This window comes from Rhamphochromis longiceps, linkage group LG5 (assembly GCF_057381845.1).
Source record: "Rhamphochromis longiceps isolate RC_006_pf linkage group LG5, R_longiceps_female_GT1.1, whole genome shotgun sequence".
NCBI classification, from domain to species: Eukaryota; Metazoa; Chordata; class Actinopteri; order Cichliformes; family Cichlidae; genus Rhamphochromis; species Rhamphochromis longiceps.
The window spans coordinates 38,306,341-38,320,615 of NC_140561.1; the positions used below are offsets into that span (position 1 = coordinate 38,306,341).

General features: G+C 42.4%; 2 protein-coding genes across 3 annotated transcripts in view; one reads left to right on the forward strand and one right to left on the reverse strand.

Annotated features, from left to right (window-relative positions):
- The first annotated feature begins 27 nt into the window (after window positions 1-27).
- LOC146670568 (leucine-rich repeat-containing protein 3-like) lies at window positions 28-8,892 on the forward strand. The gene is made up of 2 exons (XM_085407579.1): window positions 28-3,601; window positions 5,530-8,892. Exon 2 carries the CDS (start codon window positions 5,597-5,599, stop codon window positions 6,446-6,448), a length of 852 nt encoding a protein of 283 aa, XP_085263705.1. The 5' UTR covers window positions 28-3,601; window positions 5,530-5,596; the 3' UTR covers window positions 6,449-8,892.
- Window positions 8,893-9,225: 333 nt separating this feature from the next.
- col2a1b (collagen, type II, alpha 1b) overlaps window positions 9,226-14,275 on the reverse strand; it is a 48,311-nt gene continuing 43,261 nt past the window's right edge. For both annotated transcript variants that reach the window (XM_085407577.1, XM_085407576.1), the window contains 8 exons: window positions 14,186-14,239; window positions 13,934-14,041; window positions 13,730-13,783; window positions 13,513-13,620; window positions 12,172-12,460; window positions 11,715-11,902; window positions 10,986-11,228; window positions 9,226-10,766 (listed from right to left, as the gene is read on the reverse strand). In XM_085407577.1, the coding sequence (XP_085263703.1) occupies window positions 10,620-10,766; window positions 10,986-11,228; window positions 11,715-11,902; window positions 12,172-12,460; window positions 13,513-13,620; window positions 13,730-13,783; window positions 13,934-14,041; window positions 14,186-14,239 (1,191 nt within the window). In that variant the 3' untranslated portion in view covers window positions 9,226-10,619. The remainder of the gene's footprint in view (window positions 10,767-10,985; window positions 11,229-11,714; window positions 11,903-12,171; window positions 12,461-13,512; window positions 13,621-13,729; window positions 13,784-13,933; window positions 14,042-14,185; window positions 14,240-14,275) is intronic.

Genomic DNA, 14,275 nt, shown 5'->3' on the forward strand with positions numbered 1-14,275 from the left:
AACACCAGCATCTTCAAAGCCTGAGATACCACGGCCTTACCTTTCAGTCGCTGATTTATAGAGACACCTGGACTACGGTTGCACCTTTCATTTCCAGCGTGCTGACATTAACCGTAGCACTACAAAGAGATACAGAGGCCACTTCCTTTGGCTCCGAGATCAAAGCGTCAGTAATAAGGCCTGATTAATTTGGATAAATTAAATTACCAAAGGAAGCCTCGTGACGGGGTTACCGGGACTGGGACGAGTCATGCAGTCAATTTCCCTGTAATAAAGTCGGTAGATGTGGCTTGAATTTTCTCATCATTACACCAGATTTCCTCCCCCTTTTGCTACCTGTTACTTCTTATTACATTCTCCACGGGTCTGACCTTCCGCTGCTCTTCGTCTACATAACGCACCGCTCTGGTTTTATTGCTGTGCATTTTATTTCCATCAGCGCTGGTGTCATTGTGCAAATGCCACTGCGGTGCAAAATAAAATGGACACGTTACAGCTGTAAATGTTGCTCGGCTTCATGTCTTTCTCCTCATTTGCCTTTCGTTGCATTCAGACTATTTATTCTTAAATCCAGTTAATTTTCTCCTAACACGCTCTTGCTTTTACTTTTTTTTGTGGCAAACGTTAGACCTCCCCCATCTAATGTCAAGAAAACAAGCTCCCACAGACAGCATGTGCTCATAGCAATAAAGCTCATGGTGTATCGTCTAATCTATATCTGCTCTCAACTTTCAGCTGCTGAATTATTGTTTACCATTTGGCTGAGAGTGCACTAACAATATATAATGGCTTTGGAAATGTGCGCTTCCTCTTGCAACTTCTTTGGCACGCTACCTTTGTCTCAGAAGCACACAGATACACGTTTTAGTGTTATTACTCTGCTCTCTATTGTGCTGGTCCCGAGCCAAGGTCTCAATCCAATCCATACACATTTGTCACAGCCTTTTATAGTCACATGGTGTTGTAATCCCTGCCAACTGATGCTGTATTGTTTTGGGAGATGTAGAAGATAACCCCTTTTCACAGCTTGCTTCACTCAAAGGAGCAGGACACAGCAAAGGTGCATTTATCACAGTGGCAGAATTGGAGACTCTCTGAGAGAAGCATCAGATTGAAAGGAGGAAAGAACTGATGTGTAGCCTAATATGCATCGATTTGAGCTTCCCAGTCTCCACTTTACCCTCACATGCACAGTTTCAGGCTTATTCATGGTCAAGTGCACTTGCCTGATTGCTGTGCACAGGAAATCACAGGGTGCTCTGTGACTATATTCTAAATGTTTAGTGTCCTCAAAAGCTCTGCTTTGCATTTTAGCCCATGCGCTGGTTTTGCTGCTACAGAACAAACGGGCTGCAAGTCTTTTGCTGTCACCCAAAGCCCCTACAAAGCAACATTTTTTAATACTTTGTTTTGTCAGCAGAGATGATTTTCCGTCTGTGTTGTAGTTTTTAACAACACAGCAGCAAACCAGATCTTTGTGTTAGTCCTCGGTCGTAAGCATTTTTAAGACGACTCCAGCACTACCGAGTCCCACTTGGCCACGCTGTGGAAAAATGGCTACTGAGAGCCTCAGCAGAACACCTGCCCCCAGCCTGACCTGTTGTTAGTGGATTTAATCCCGAGAGAATGACAGGCTAGTTACAAGAAATGCTCCACTGCTTTTTCTTTTCTCTCGCTCCCCCTCCTCTCCCTCTCTATACCTAATGGAGAGGTATAGCCACATGAGTTTTGTGGGTTTTATTTTTTTTGCCCTTTCTTTTCACAACACAGATAAAGGACAAAAACACGGACCGTGTGCACAGAAAGAACTAGATTTTTGTTTCTGGCTGGCAGATCTTTTCCACTGCCTCTTTGTATTTACAAATTTGTATGGTTTGCTCAGTTTTCCCCTCTGAGGACAACACCCGAGCAAACAGATGATGCCAAACTGTTTCACTTGACTGCAGTGATGGTTTTCCTTGGAGTTCATATTGTCAGTGTTGTCATCATCGTGCTGCTCAGAGGCATGCGCATCCTTTAAAAGATCTTCATCCGATATTGTACAAATAGACCCTCCATAGCCTTCTCACCATGTGGTACAGCTTTTATTTTTCTTCCTGCAAATTGAACTTCGGACCCAAAATCATGCTATTCGCTCTCAGTTCAGGGAGCAAAAATAGACAATGTGCAATACTTTTTTTTCTTTCTTTTCTTGAGTAGGAGATTTTTCTATCTGCTGCCATGTGCTTTCTCATTATGCACCCCTTTGTCCCTTGTTTTCTATCTGGAAAAACCACAAAACTCAGCCTGTCTGCCGCATCATGTCTGGCAAACATGGAAACAATCACCCATCAAGGGCAAAACATTCACAAGTATTCAGCTGGAATGTGGGGGCAAAAAAAGGCATTATACTTGCAGCGTTCTGTATTTGTCAGGAGTGGGAATGTCATAGATTTAGCAGGAGCGGGACGGGCTGTAGAGGCAGAGGAGGGATACGAGGTGCCATCATGGCTGTCAGACCCATCCTTTCCCCCCTGAGGGCTCTGCTGTACATGGGCAGATATTTTTGCTGCTTACAATAGAAAATCAGAGACGGAGCAGGTCACTCATCCCGAGAGTGCGCCTGCTCTCTGCATACATTCTGTTTTCTGCTGTTTTGTCTCCCGGTCTGATGGTGTTTCCATGTCATTTATGTGGAAATTCAAAATGTCAAGGCTGCCATATGTTCTGCTGCTCCTTTGTAGGTCCATGCTTATGTTTCCCTGCGTGTCCAAGTCAGTCTTCATTTTCAGCTTGATCCACTCTCTGTGTCTGCACACTGTGACAAATGAAGTCTCTTTCTACTTGACCTCCACTACTAAGCGTGGACAAAACAGGAGTGATTAGAAGAATCGCATTTTCCCTTTAATGCTGTTTTCCTTTCAGCTCTATCAGTCAGGACTCCTGTTTATCTAACTGTGAACAGCTGCAGCTTTTGTAAATAGCCCGCTCAGCTTTGCGGGTGATATAGGCTATTTATTATTTCGCATGCTATATCAAACAATGATTAGGCTCTTTTTTTTTCTTTTTTTTTTTTGCTTACTTAAAATGAATAAATAAATTACTAATCTGTGTAACTGTGCGCATGGCTGGGTTTCAATCTGATTCTGCTGGAAAAATGGTTGGAAGAATCTAATTATATCTATAGGTTAATTAAGTTAACCAGCGTCTTCTCAGAAAGCTGAGATTGATTCCAGCTCTAGTGAGGGACAGAAGGAGTGGAGGGCACACCTCCCGCGTTTGTTTTCGTCTCACGCGCGCACACGCACACATATACTAGCGCGCGCGCGCACAAGCAGATACAGAGGGAGGGAGAGAGTTTGCCCCACATCTTTATCGCTATAACTACCCTCCACTAGTGAGACAGTCAGTGATGGAGCCTTCCGCAGGGGACAGACCGCCACGCGCTCTCAGGTGATTCTCTGTCTGTCTTCTTTTTCTGCCTTTTTGGGAAATTTGTCAACTCTGAAGAAGAGGATGATGATGTTCATCCAGTCTGTGGGAAGAAAAACTACAAACGGAGTCTAAATAAACATCCTCACCCGCCGCGTGGATCCAAACTTCACCAGAAACGGTTTTACAGGTGAGTTTATTTATGTTCACTTGGAAAGACGAGCCCTAACATTCAGATCCTTCGCGAATTTCTCTCTCTCGCTCTCTTTTTAAAAAAAAAAGAAAAGAAAAAAGAAGAAGAAATGCATTAACTTTAGCCTAATAAGGCAAGCGGAGAAAAAAGCTGCACATAAAATTTAAGTAACTTCATTTTTATCGCACAAAAGTTTAAAAATGATACAGAAAAATCACATTTAGTGTCACCAAACGGAAAGCGCTGTTTTGTGGACGCCCTTTGCTTCGGGTAGACTAGTTGACCTGTTTCACGCAGATTAATGTCATCTAAAGTCTGCATGAAATTTCACCGGCATCGTTATTATGTCGGTGCAGGTTCATTTTGTCAAAAACTATGTTGGGTGCAGGAAATTCCGAGAATGTCTTTTCTATTTCGGATTAAAGGCCTTTTAAAATTAGGAAGGGATATTAGAAAAAAAATAATTGGAAACTGCAGTCACCAGCTGTAACCACAGCTGTATTTGCTTTGGGAGCCTCCCCACCCCGGTCTTTCTCAATCCCATTCTTATTAATGCAGCAGATGATTATTTTTGCTAATTGGGGATTTGCATGCATCTGCATTCAGTATGTTAATAACGGACCGTTGAGTGCAGAGCCAAATCCTCTGCACAGTTTATAAGGCACAGAGGGCAGCTTGATGGACATCAGAGGGCTGTCACCCAGTCACCTTCAGGCATATCATCCAAATCTAGGCCGCTTGAGTCGGGGTTGAAACCCTCAGCCCTGCTGTCAGGACAATAGAGACACATGACAGTTTTTATTCTATTATGAAAATGGGGAGAAAGCGGAGGGTGCTTGACATTTTAAGAGGATAGTCTTTTAATCAAATTCAAGGAGTGTTTTGTGATTTCTGTCTGGGAACAAGAACATCATATGGCCATGCTTGTGTCAGCAAAACAAGAACAGGCTGCCCTCACACCACCTACAGACCCACATGGTTTTATTTATTTGTTTTAAAGAAAGGGGAAAAAAAAAAACATATTTAAAGCAGAGTCCCAGTTGGTTTTGCTCATGTTGCTTTTTTTAAACTTTTGCCTCTAAACTGTGGGAGAAGCGAGCAGATGCTAACACCCAGATTGCTGCTGGGTTATTTTTTTTTCCAGCCCTGTCACTTATTGACACTGTGGGACTCGGGCAGGATTAATGTTCATGCAGTTAATAGTGCAGCAGGCAATGCTTGGGCTTATCGATCCAACCCCTTTCTAACCTACATCCTACAATACACATCTCCTCTACCTCACCCTTGGAAGATGATTAAGGGGATATGGCATCATGGGGAAATAAATACAGGGATAAATGAGATGAGCATGTATTGATGGGTGTAATGTAATGCTTTCCTTCTCATCTTAAACTTGTTATTCTGGAGGAGCACAACAGGAGAGGAATGGGAGGGTTTAAGATGATCTTTTATAATGATTTACGTCCCTTTAATGCAGAAGTACAAGAGAGGATTTTTAACCCTATTAGATCACTTAAACCGTCATTACGGCTTGAACTGTGATTCGTGAGGGAATCATTGCAATAAAACTTGCTGATGGTTCCACTGAAAGTCCAGTTTCATTTCAGAGTTATTAACAAACATTTTTCTTCGATATGCATGACAAGGGGTGATTTTCTAGCATAGAAACTGTCCTCTTACATGTTTGAGTCCATTTGTATTACATGCCTCTCCATACAGGAGGGCTTTCGTGGAATAAGCCGCGTTTAAGCTCATTCACTGTCTGTCTCTTTAGCCACTGACCTTTTTTCTGCCCCTCCTCCCAAAACATCATAATCTCCCCTTGTGAGCATTTGTTATGATTGCATGTGTTTGCAGATTAAGTAAAGAGAGAGAGAGAGAGAGTCTTCATTTCCAAACTGACCTCTTTTCTCTCAATCTGTCAGATTCTCCCAGCGCAACAGTGTGCGGCTAACTGGGACCTGGTGTGTGTCAGGAGGCTATGGTGAGGCCATGTGCACGGGCTGGTGTGAGGCGAGATGTAACAGCCTCAGTGGAGGAAGACGTAAAGGACTGGATCTTCACTCATGGCTTCGTGTGTCACTCCTGTTCTTGGCTCTGTGGGGCCAAGTGTTCCCACAGTGCCCGGACAGCTGCCACTGTGCTTGGGACACGGCCACGGTGTTGTGCTCGGATGCTGGGCTGCGGGAGATCCCAGAGGGGATCCCACCAGAAACTGTCTCCCTCCACCTGGAGCGCAATTACATACGGAACATCCCAGAGAGTGCCTTCAGTGACCTGGTCCGCTTGCGGGACCTGTACCTGTCCCACAACCGCATCGACTCGCTTGCCTCTGGGGCCCTGCAACATCTGGGGCCCGAGCTACGCCTGCTGGACCTCTCACATAACCAGCTGAGGCACGTCAGCAAGGAGGAGTTTGGTTCCACTCGTGCAAAGACACGTCTTTACCACAATCCCTGGCACTGTGACTGCACACTCCAGGAGCTGATGGAGACTCTGAACCTGGAGCCTGAGACAGTGAATGGGATAATATGTGAGAGCTCTGTGCGGGGGGTGGGTGAGGGGAGCAGGTGGGAGGATCCGGGGTCACTGGGCGAGCACGCAGGCCAACCGCTGGTTAAACTGCTGGACTCTGGGGTGAATTTCTGTAGTCTGCAGAGGAAGACCACTGATGTAGCCATGCTGGTGACCATGTTTGTGTGGTTCTTCATGGTCATTGTGTATGTAGTGTACTATGTGAGGCAGAACCAAGCCGAGGCTCGCAGACATTTGGAGTACCTGAAGAGTTTACCCAGCCCACGCAAGACCCCTACTGAGACAGATACTCTCAGTACAGGTTTCTAAACTCCTGCTCAGCTGAAATTTAAAAGAAAATGTTATTTTTACCAACCTTGACTTTGAAATTCTATGTGGAGTTATGGTGAAAACCAGCAGTGGAAGATGCACACACAGAGGAAACGCAGCTCCCGAACACCCTGCAAATGTCTTCATATTTCCTTTCCCATCATATTTTTTGCTAATTGTGGATAAAACAAATACTTGCTTACTCATCCCACCATCTCTACTGAGAGAAAATTTAACAATCCCTAAAAGTACAAAGTGAAAGTGTAACATGTAAGACATCTTCTTGCACCCCCTCTTTTATCCTCCCACCATGCTTCATACTGTGTTCTTTTATCTTAAATTAAGCTCTAATTAGGAGTCGTTGACCAATTGACCCTTAATAAAACTACTGAAAGGCACTAATCAGCTGGAGTGTTTATCAGGTCGAGGACAGTGTGCAAACGCTAATGTGTGTCATCTTATAATTGCTTGTCTAATATGTGTGCGTACGTGTGCACGTGCATTTTTGTGCATAGCTGTGGCCGTTTTTACTTTGATATTATTGATTTTGCGCAGATATAATTTAAGCCTTTTTTAATATATCAGCACTGACCCAGTGTTTGTGTCACTGGAAAGCCTCTGATCTAAATTTTCTCTAAGGAATCCATTAGAGCTGGAGGTGAACTATTGTGTGTCCGTTTAGTATACATACCCAGTATCGCCTGGTGTACAGAGAGTCCAAATCAATTTAGAAAACAATTATTAATACACATATTTATCCAGAGAGGAGCTGGTAGAAAACCTCGAGTCCTGATTATTTGGGGCTGCATTTCTTTTTCTTTTACACAACCCCATCCCAATCGATTTTCTTTTAAAAGGCAGTGTGAAAATAAGCAAAACACTTTGATAATAAATTGCTTTGATTAGAACACGACAGATTGTAGTGTTACAATTAATGCTATTCCTGTAGGTGTACCGCAGGTGCACTGAATCCTCAGCCTAGCTTTTTGCACGCATGCAGAGCAAACCCTGCCTGGATAAACATCCGCATTTCACCCAGTATCACATGATTTAATTGAATTCAGATTTACTGTGGTAATATGTTAGCATTCTGTGAGGAGAGGGTGTGCAATGTGATTTAATAAATCTGGATTTGTCATCCTTCACTGTTGCATTAGAGACTGTAAAAAGCCCTATTTTCAGTTTGCTAGTCAACCTCTTTAAAACGTGTCTCCATACCGGAGTGTGGGATCATAAATGGGGAAAAGTAAGCTTGTTATTTACGGCATAATTTTAGGTTTCACTCTCATTGTATTCAAACACACACACAAAAAAGACTTTGGAAACAAGGGCAACAATGCAACCCAATCAGCAATGAGCGGTTTAATGGGAACAGCTAGTTTATAACATGTTTTTATAGGTATGTGAGCCACACAGATCTTCAGATCAATTTGTAATAATTATGACTTAAAAAAAATCTCTTTGGACCAAATACCTGTTGGTCCATTCTAAAACCAAGTTATGGTTATGGTAAACTACTAATACCAGTATGTTAGCACTGTCATTGTGAGGATGTTGGTAGGATTTAGCTCAGAGCACTGTGCTGAGGGACCATACAGTATCATAGAGCTGCTAGCATGGCTTCTTTTTTCATGTATCATCCGTATGTGATCGATTAAAGTGTACAAATGTCTATGTGGTCATTATATACAATAAAATATTATCTTATCTAAAAGCTGGGTTGGTAAAGTGGGAAGAGCCGAGGCACACGCTGGAATAGGTCAACATTTAATGTGTTATATTGATAAGTATGATTTGTTTACTTTGGACCCTCAGAGAGAGATTCTGGTTCAGGTCTGCGCTGTTCCCATGCTGTCAGAACTAGAGTCAGTTATTGATATTGTTACGATCTGTGTGTGAAACCAGTCTTGTTGGTAAACCGCAGGCAAGAAGAAGACGAGAATAAAACGGTGGACGCTCGTTATGTGACTTAAAAAGCAAAACTGCCTGTGAATAAACTGTATGTGTAACCGTACATACTCTGAATATTTCTTGAACGTTAGCTGTTTGTCATAAATCCTACATCTAGTGTTGATGTGCCTGAGCTCAGTTTCATATCTTTATAATAATGCTCCTGGTCTCTCCAGTGATGATTGTAACAACCCCAAAAATCAAATGTTTTTTCCTGTAGTTTTTTATTATTATTATTATTATTGATGATGTATTTCCATCCCAGTGATTTGTTTTCTTGTCTGTTTGTTCACCCAAAAATATCCAAACAAGGGTAAACTCATATTGGAAAGTATTACATTAAATAATAAATGAGCCATGAAAAGCGACGTTGGGGGAAAAACAGAAAAAAAAAATACAAATAAAACAAACATTGCTCTACTTTGTTTATAGAAATGCTTCTTGATTTATTTCTACTGAAGATAGAAAAATGCAATTAGAAGAATAGAAATGAAGTACAGAGAGACAAATCGCAGTATGAGCTGATTGCAGTTGGCAGTGTTTCCCATTTCTACTTTACTGTGCATGAAAAGTGAAGGAAACGATTGGAAAACCATCACAGGTACGTTTTGTTCCATCATCAGTCAAGGCAAAATTAAACCATATCCATCACTGCTCTTCCCTGGAAATAAATCCAGATATTGGCACAGAAACATAAAATAGAAGCAGGGTAGATATGATACGTTGTCTTTTTTATTTATGTTTGAATGTTTCTTTTAAGGACGAGATATTTCATCACCGGGGAGAACAAAACGGAACATAAATAAAACGCAACTTCAGCCTTTGACTTGGTTTTGTCTTTTATTTCCAATTTACATTAATTAAAACGTAACAAAAACAAGTCATGATCATAATAATATAATAATGCTATTATTATTAATAATAATATTATTATTAATAATAGAAAATATACACAACCTCACACAAATGGACCCTCTGGCTGGCTGTAGGACCGGAGCAACAAAGTCAAACACGCTTTACATCGTGAGTGTGAAGCAGAGGGCGCGTGCTGTGAGGAGACTGAAGGCAGGAAGCAGAGAGGGATGAAGGTCAGGGCGGGTGGGGGGCAGCAGACTGGGCTTTAATGATCAAATTTTCAAATCTTCAACATGTTGGTCACACACATGTAAAGATTTGAGGTGGAAAAGGCCTCAGTTTCAACTTGTCAAGATCTTCTTTTTTAGCGTGAGGTAGCTTTAACATACCAAAACAAATGTTAGGAAAAGAAAAAGAAAACAATTTTTAAAGAAATGAACATGACTTGATTGTAAAAATTTACGAGGGGGCCATATTTGTTTATGTACGAAGGCACGAAGCAAAGAGGGGGGGGCAAGCCGGGACTTTTATCACCCTGAAATCCAAAATCCTGGGCGACATGCTCTCTCTGAGAAACTGTATATATATGTATACACACATATACATATATATACATATATACAGGTCACTAAATGTGAGTATCTGGCTGATAAAAAATACAAACTGTTTTACAACAATAGCACCATTGACTTTATTTATAATACACAGTAACTTTTGACACACTGTGGCAGTAGAAATAGGAACACCTGCACTTTCTTTGCAGCTTGATTGTTGTCGTTTCATTCTTTAGTGGATATTGTACAGGAGCGATGGGATGGTTAGAAAAGAGGAGGAAGTACGAGAGAGAGTTGGTGGAAATTATTTGTGTGTAAGCCACTTTTCAATACTTAGCAACAAACTCAGTCCTGTCACACCAGGGATCTCAACCTAAACAATAAATAAATAACACCAACACATTGTTCTCTCTCCAATTCCTACGTATGCTCCTGTACTCTCCTCATACTTCCTCCTTCTTGTTCGCGAATATGCAAAAGATTAGTTGGCAGGGAGGGAGAAGGGGAGGTAGCATTTTTGGAGAAAACAGGGAGTCCGTGGTTTGGGGTGGGCAGGGGCGAGCTGACTGGAGGCAATGCTGGATGAATCACAAATGACAGGTGCTGGTGCCATTCAGTGCAGATATCCTATGGAGTTCAACTTGGAAAAGCACTTTCTACTAAGAAAAAAAGTCCCATTTAAAAAAAAAGTGTCTTGATTTTTCTTTTTTTCCTCTTCCTCGCCTCCTTTATCTGAGGTGTGCTCCTCTTTCATGTTATTTTCTTTTTCAAATCTCCACTTCTTTTTTCTCGATAATTTGATCCCTCGTTCTTTACAAGAAGCAGACCGGCCCGACATCGACTCCAAACTCCTGGTCTGCTCCACCGATATCCATGGGTGCAATGTCCAGGATGGGCAGACGAGAGGTCTTCTGTGATCTGTATTCAATCACCGTCTTGCCCCATTTTCCCGTGTGTCTCTGTAGAGCGAGAACGACAGGTGCAAACAGCTGTTAAACAACCTCTAACTACTCCAGAACTGGAGAGAATGAGATTAGTTTCGTGAGTGGACACAGCAAGAAATTTGTATGAGCTTTATTGTTCTCTCAGCCACTTTTAACATCCCTCATTACGTTTTTACGATTATCTGACAGTGTGGGTGTAATGTATATGGATGTCAGCAATATTGCCGGTCTTACCGTGCAGCCATCTTCCAACACAGCGTAAGTGAAGCGGCTGTTGCCCTCGGCTCTGATCTCCACGTCATTGGAGCCCTGCAGCAGCACGGCCTTCTTCAGGTTGCCTGTCGAGCCGTCCATGTAGGCCACGCTGTTCTTACAGTGGTAGGTGATGTTTTGAGAAGCCTCAGTGGACAGCAGTCTCAGGAACGTCATCTGAATGGCGGCAGTGTTGGGCGCCAGGCTGTCATCGCCATAGTTAAACTGCATTGCATAGGAATTGAAGGAAGGGAAAGTTAGAATAACAGTTGCAATTGTTTTTATGGTTCAGTTTATACGCATGTGTGTTTTTACTGGTTGTTGAGATGATGTTTCAGATTTTAAAAACCTTACATACAGGGGCTTTAAGAGGGAGTCATTGATTTTATGTCCTCGCTCAGCCAAAATGTGCTTTTTATTCTTCTGCTAAACTTTATTTATAAGGTTTCTACTTGAGACCAAGATGCTTTTTAACTTTGCTTTAAGTAAGACTAGTATAGACTTAAGAGAAAACGATGGAAAAGGCACTGCTCATCGTGCAGCAGAATCCATAGACGTGTCAACCAATGATCAATATTTATGCTGAACTGCCGACCTGCCTCCACTGTTTTCATATCATTGACTTTTTAAAATAGTTTAACATGTGCATAGCAGTGAATCCGCTTCCCGTTTCACAGGCACAGAGAATTTAAAAATGTTGATGCAACTTACATGGAATCCTCCATTCATGCTTTCTCCGAACCAGACATGTTTGCGGTCCTTGCTCTTGCTGGTCCACCAGTTCTTGCGAGGGATGCTGGAAGGCTTGGGGTGGACGCAGGACTCCCCTGTCTCCATGTTGCAGAAGACCTTAATAGCATCTACGGTGCAGCCTTGATTGGGATCAATCCAGTACTCTCCTGCAGATGGAAAAAGACAGGAACATGGGAGCGCATCATTCTCGGTCTTTGGTAAATTAAAAATCTGATAATACTTGGAAATTTATTGTATAATGTTTTGTTTTTCTAATATTGAAAAAACAGACTAAATCAGCTCAATCCAAACACTCCCCAACTGCAGAACCTTGGCTAATACAAACCTTGACTTTACTAAATTGAGATGGCAAAAAATTCCTGTCTGTTTTCTCATCTCACCCCAAATTTAACCAATTCCCCTCGGTGTCACTCACCACTCTTCCAGTCAGGGTGGCACAGTTTCAGGTCTCTGCAGGTGCGAGCAGGGTTTTTCTTGGATCCCTCAGGGCTGCGGATGTTCTCAATCTGGTTGTTGAGAGATTTGAGAGTGGCGTCGACCTCAGCATCATGCTGTCGGAGATTTCCAGAAGCCTGGTCGGCTCTCATGTACCTGAGAGGATCGGGGCCTTTCTCAGTCTGACCCAGACCAGCGAAGGCAGACATATCGATGCCAGGGCCCGGGGGACCAGGAGGACCAGGGGGTCCGGGGTTTCCAGGAGGACCCTGAGAGAAAAGAATAAAGACGGGAGGGTTATATACTTCTTCTTTTTTTGTTGAGTCTTGCAATCATTGCACTTCTGCATTATTTTGCCCTTTTCTGTCAAACCCGTCAAGCCTCTCTTCCTGATGGGTTCAGGAAATCCTCTACAATCTGTTCTTGTATCTCATTTCTATTAACTTGTCTGAGACTTCACTCCCACTTTCAGCATCCACGTAGTAAGCGAGTCATTCATTTCCACTCATACTCACATTTAATTTGACCTTTGCTAAATTTTTCCTTCCTGTTTTTCAGTCCATTAATTGCCACTTAATTTGTCCATTTCTTGTTGCAGTGCACCTACAATTCCTGCTTCAATATGAAATTATGAAATGCAGACACAGTTTCTGCAGCTCCTACACCATAAGTGTGCCCTCCTTACAGACTGACTTTACGTCTTCGACCATTATCTTTAATAAGGACAACAAATTTGCTATAATCTGGTATAATAATAAAAAACAAACATTAAAAAAACTTATTTCATTTATATCCACTTAATTTTGTCCCATGTGGACATTATGTTTCTGGCTCTTTATAATATTTTGCTGCTACTCTTTGTACCAATCAATAAAACGTGTTAATTTATATAATGGTTTTGATTTAAATTTGACCCCCCCCCCCCCCCCCCCCCCCCCGACTAATAGTGTTTTTTCTTTTGCGACAGGGACAGAGAGGAAGGATCGTGTCATGACTGACTGTGATGTAAACCAGCGAATAATGTTCTACGAAATTATTTGCGCAAATGTTCAACTCACGTCACACAACTAAACCCCTCAGATCTCGCACTCATGATGTCATGAGGTCGTGACAGTCGTGCACAGTTTCCAATCTTGTCCCATTCTTGTTTTTTCAATTCTTGAAAACAACTTTGGTATTCTCATGTATTTAACACAAACCTGTTTTTTGCAGAATGTAGCAAAAAGTAATAAAAAAAACTATTATAAATATGTGACGGAACAAATTAAATTAAAAAAAAAAAAGAGGAGCATGAATTGAATGAGCACAAAAAAGCACTCACAGCAGGACCGGTCTCTCCACTGCGACCACGGGGTCCAGGGGGTCCAATGGGTCCAGGCAGACCATTTGAACCGTCTTTTCCAGCAGGGCCAACGGGTCCAGGTGGTCCCTGCAGAGACAGTTTGAGATGTTAAGGTCTGAAGATGAAGCATTTAAAGAAGCTAATGGTTTTTCAAAGTGACTGCCACTTTTTATTACAGTTGAGTATTTGTACTCACACGTTGTCCTGCAGGTCCAGCAGGTCCAGTAGCACCCTGGTCTCCAGGTTGACCCTAAAGTAGAAGAAATACAGTAAATACCTGAAGCATGATGACAAGAAAACTGCACTACAGCAAAGGCACGGATTAGTTGAAATGACTGAGCTGGTGTACAACAAAGTTCAGGAGGCAGACGTATGTTTACAGGCAGAGAGTGATGCTTACTGGAGGTCCGGGGAGACCCTGCAGACCAGTGAAGCCTCGGTGTCCCTTCTGTCCTCTTTCACCAGCTTCTCCTGCCTCGCCTTTGTCACCACGGGGTCCTTGGGGCCCCTGAGAACAAAGCGTGGTAATATGTGTGTGAATTTCAAGAGTTAATTTAAGCCTTGTGGCAAAACCAATTTTCTTTTGTTTATTCAGGCCAGAAATTATTCAAGACTTGGCATGCAGCTTTGTTTCTCTCAGAAAGAAACATACAGGCATTCCTCGGGCACCAGCAGGTCCTGAAGATCCAGCAGGTCCTTGTGGACCCTGAAACACAAAAGAAACAAAAGGAATTATGGACCA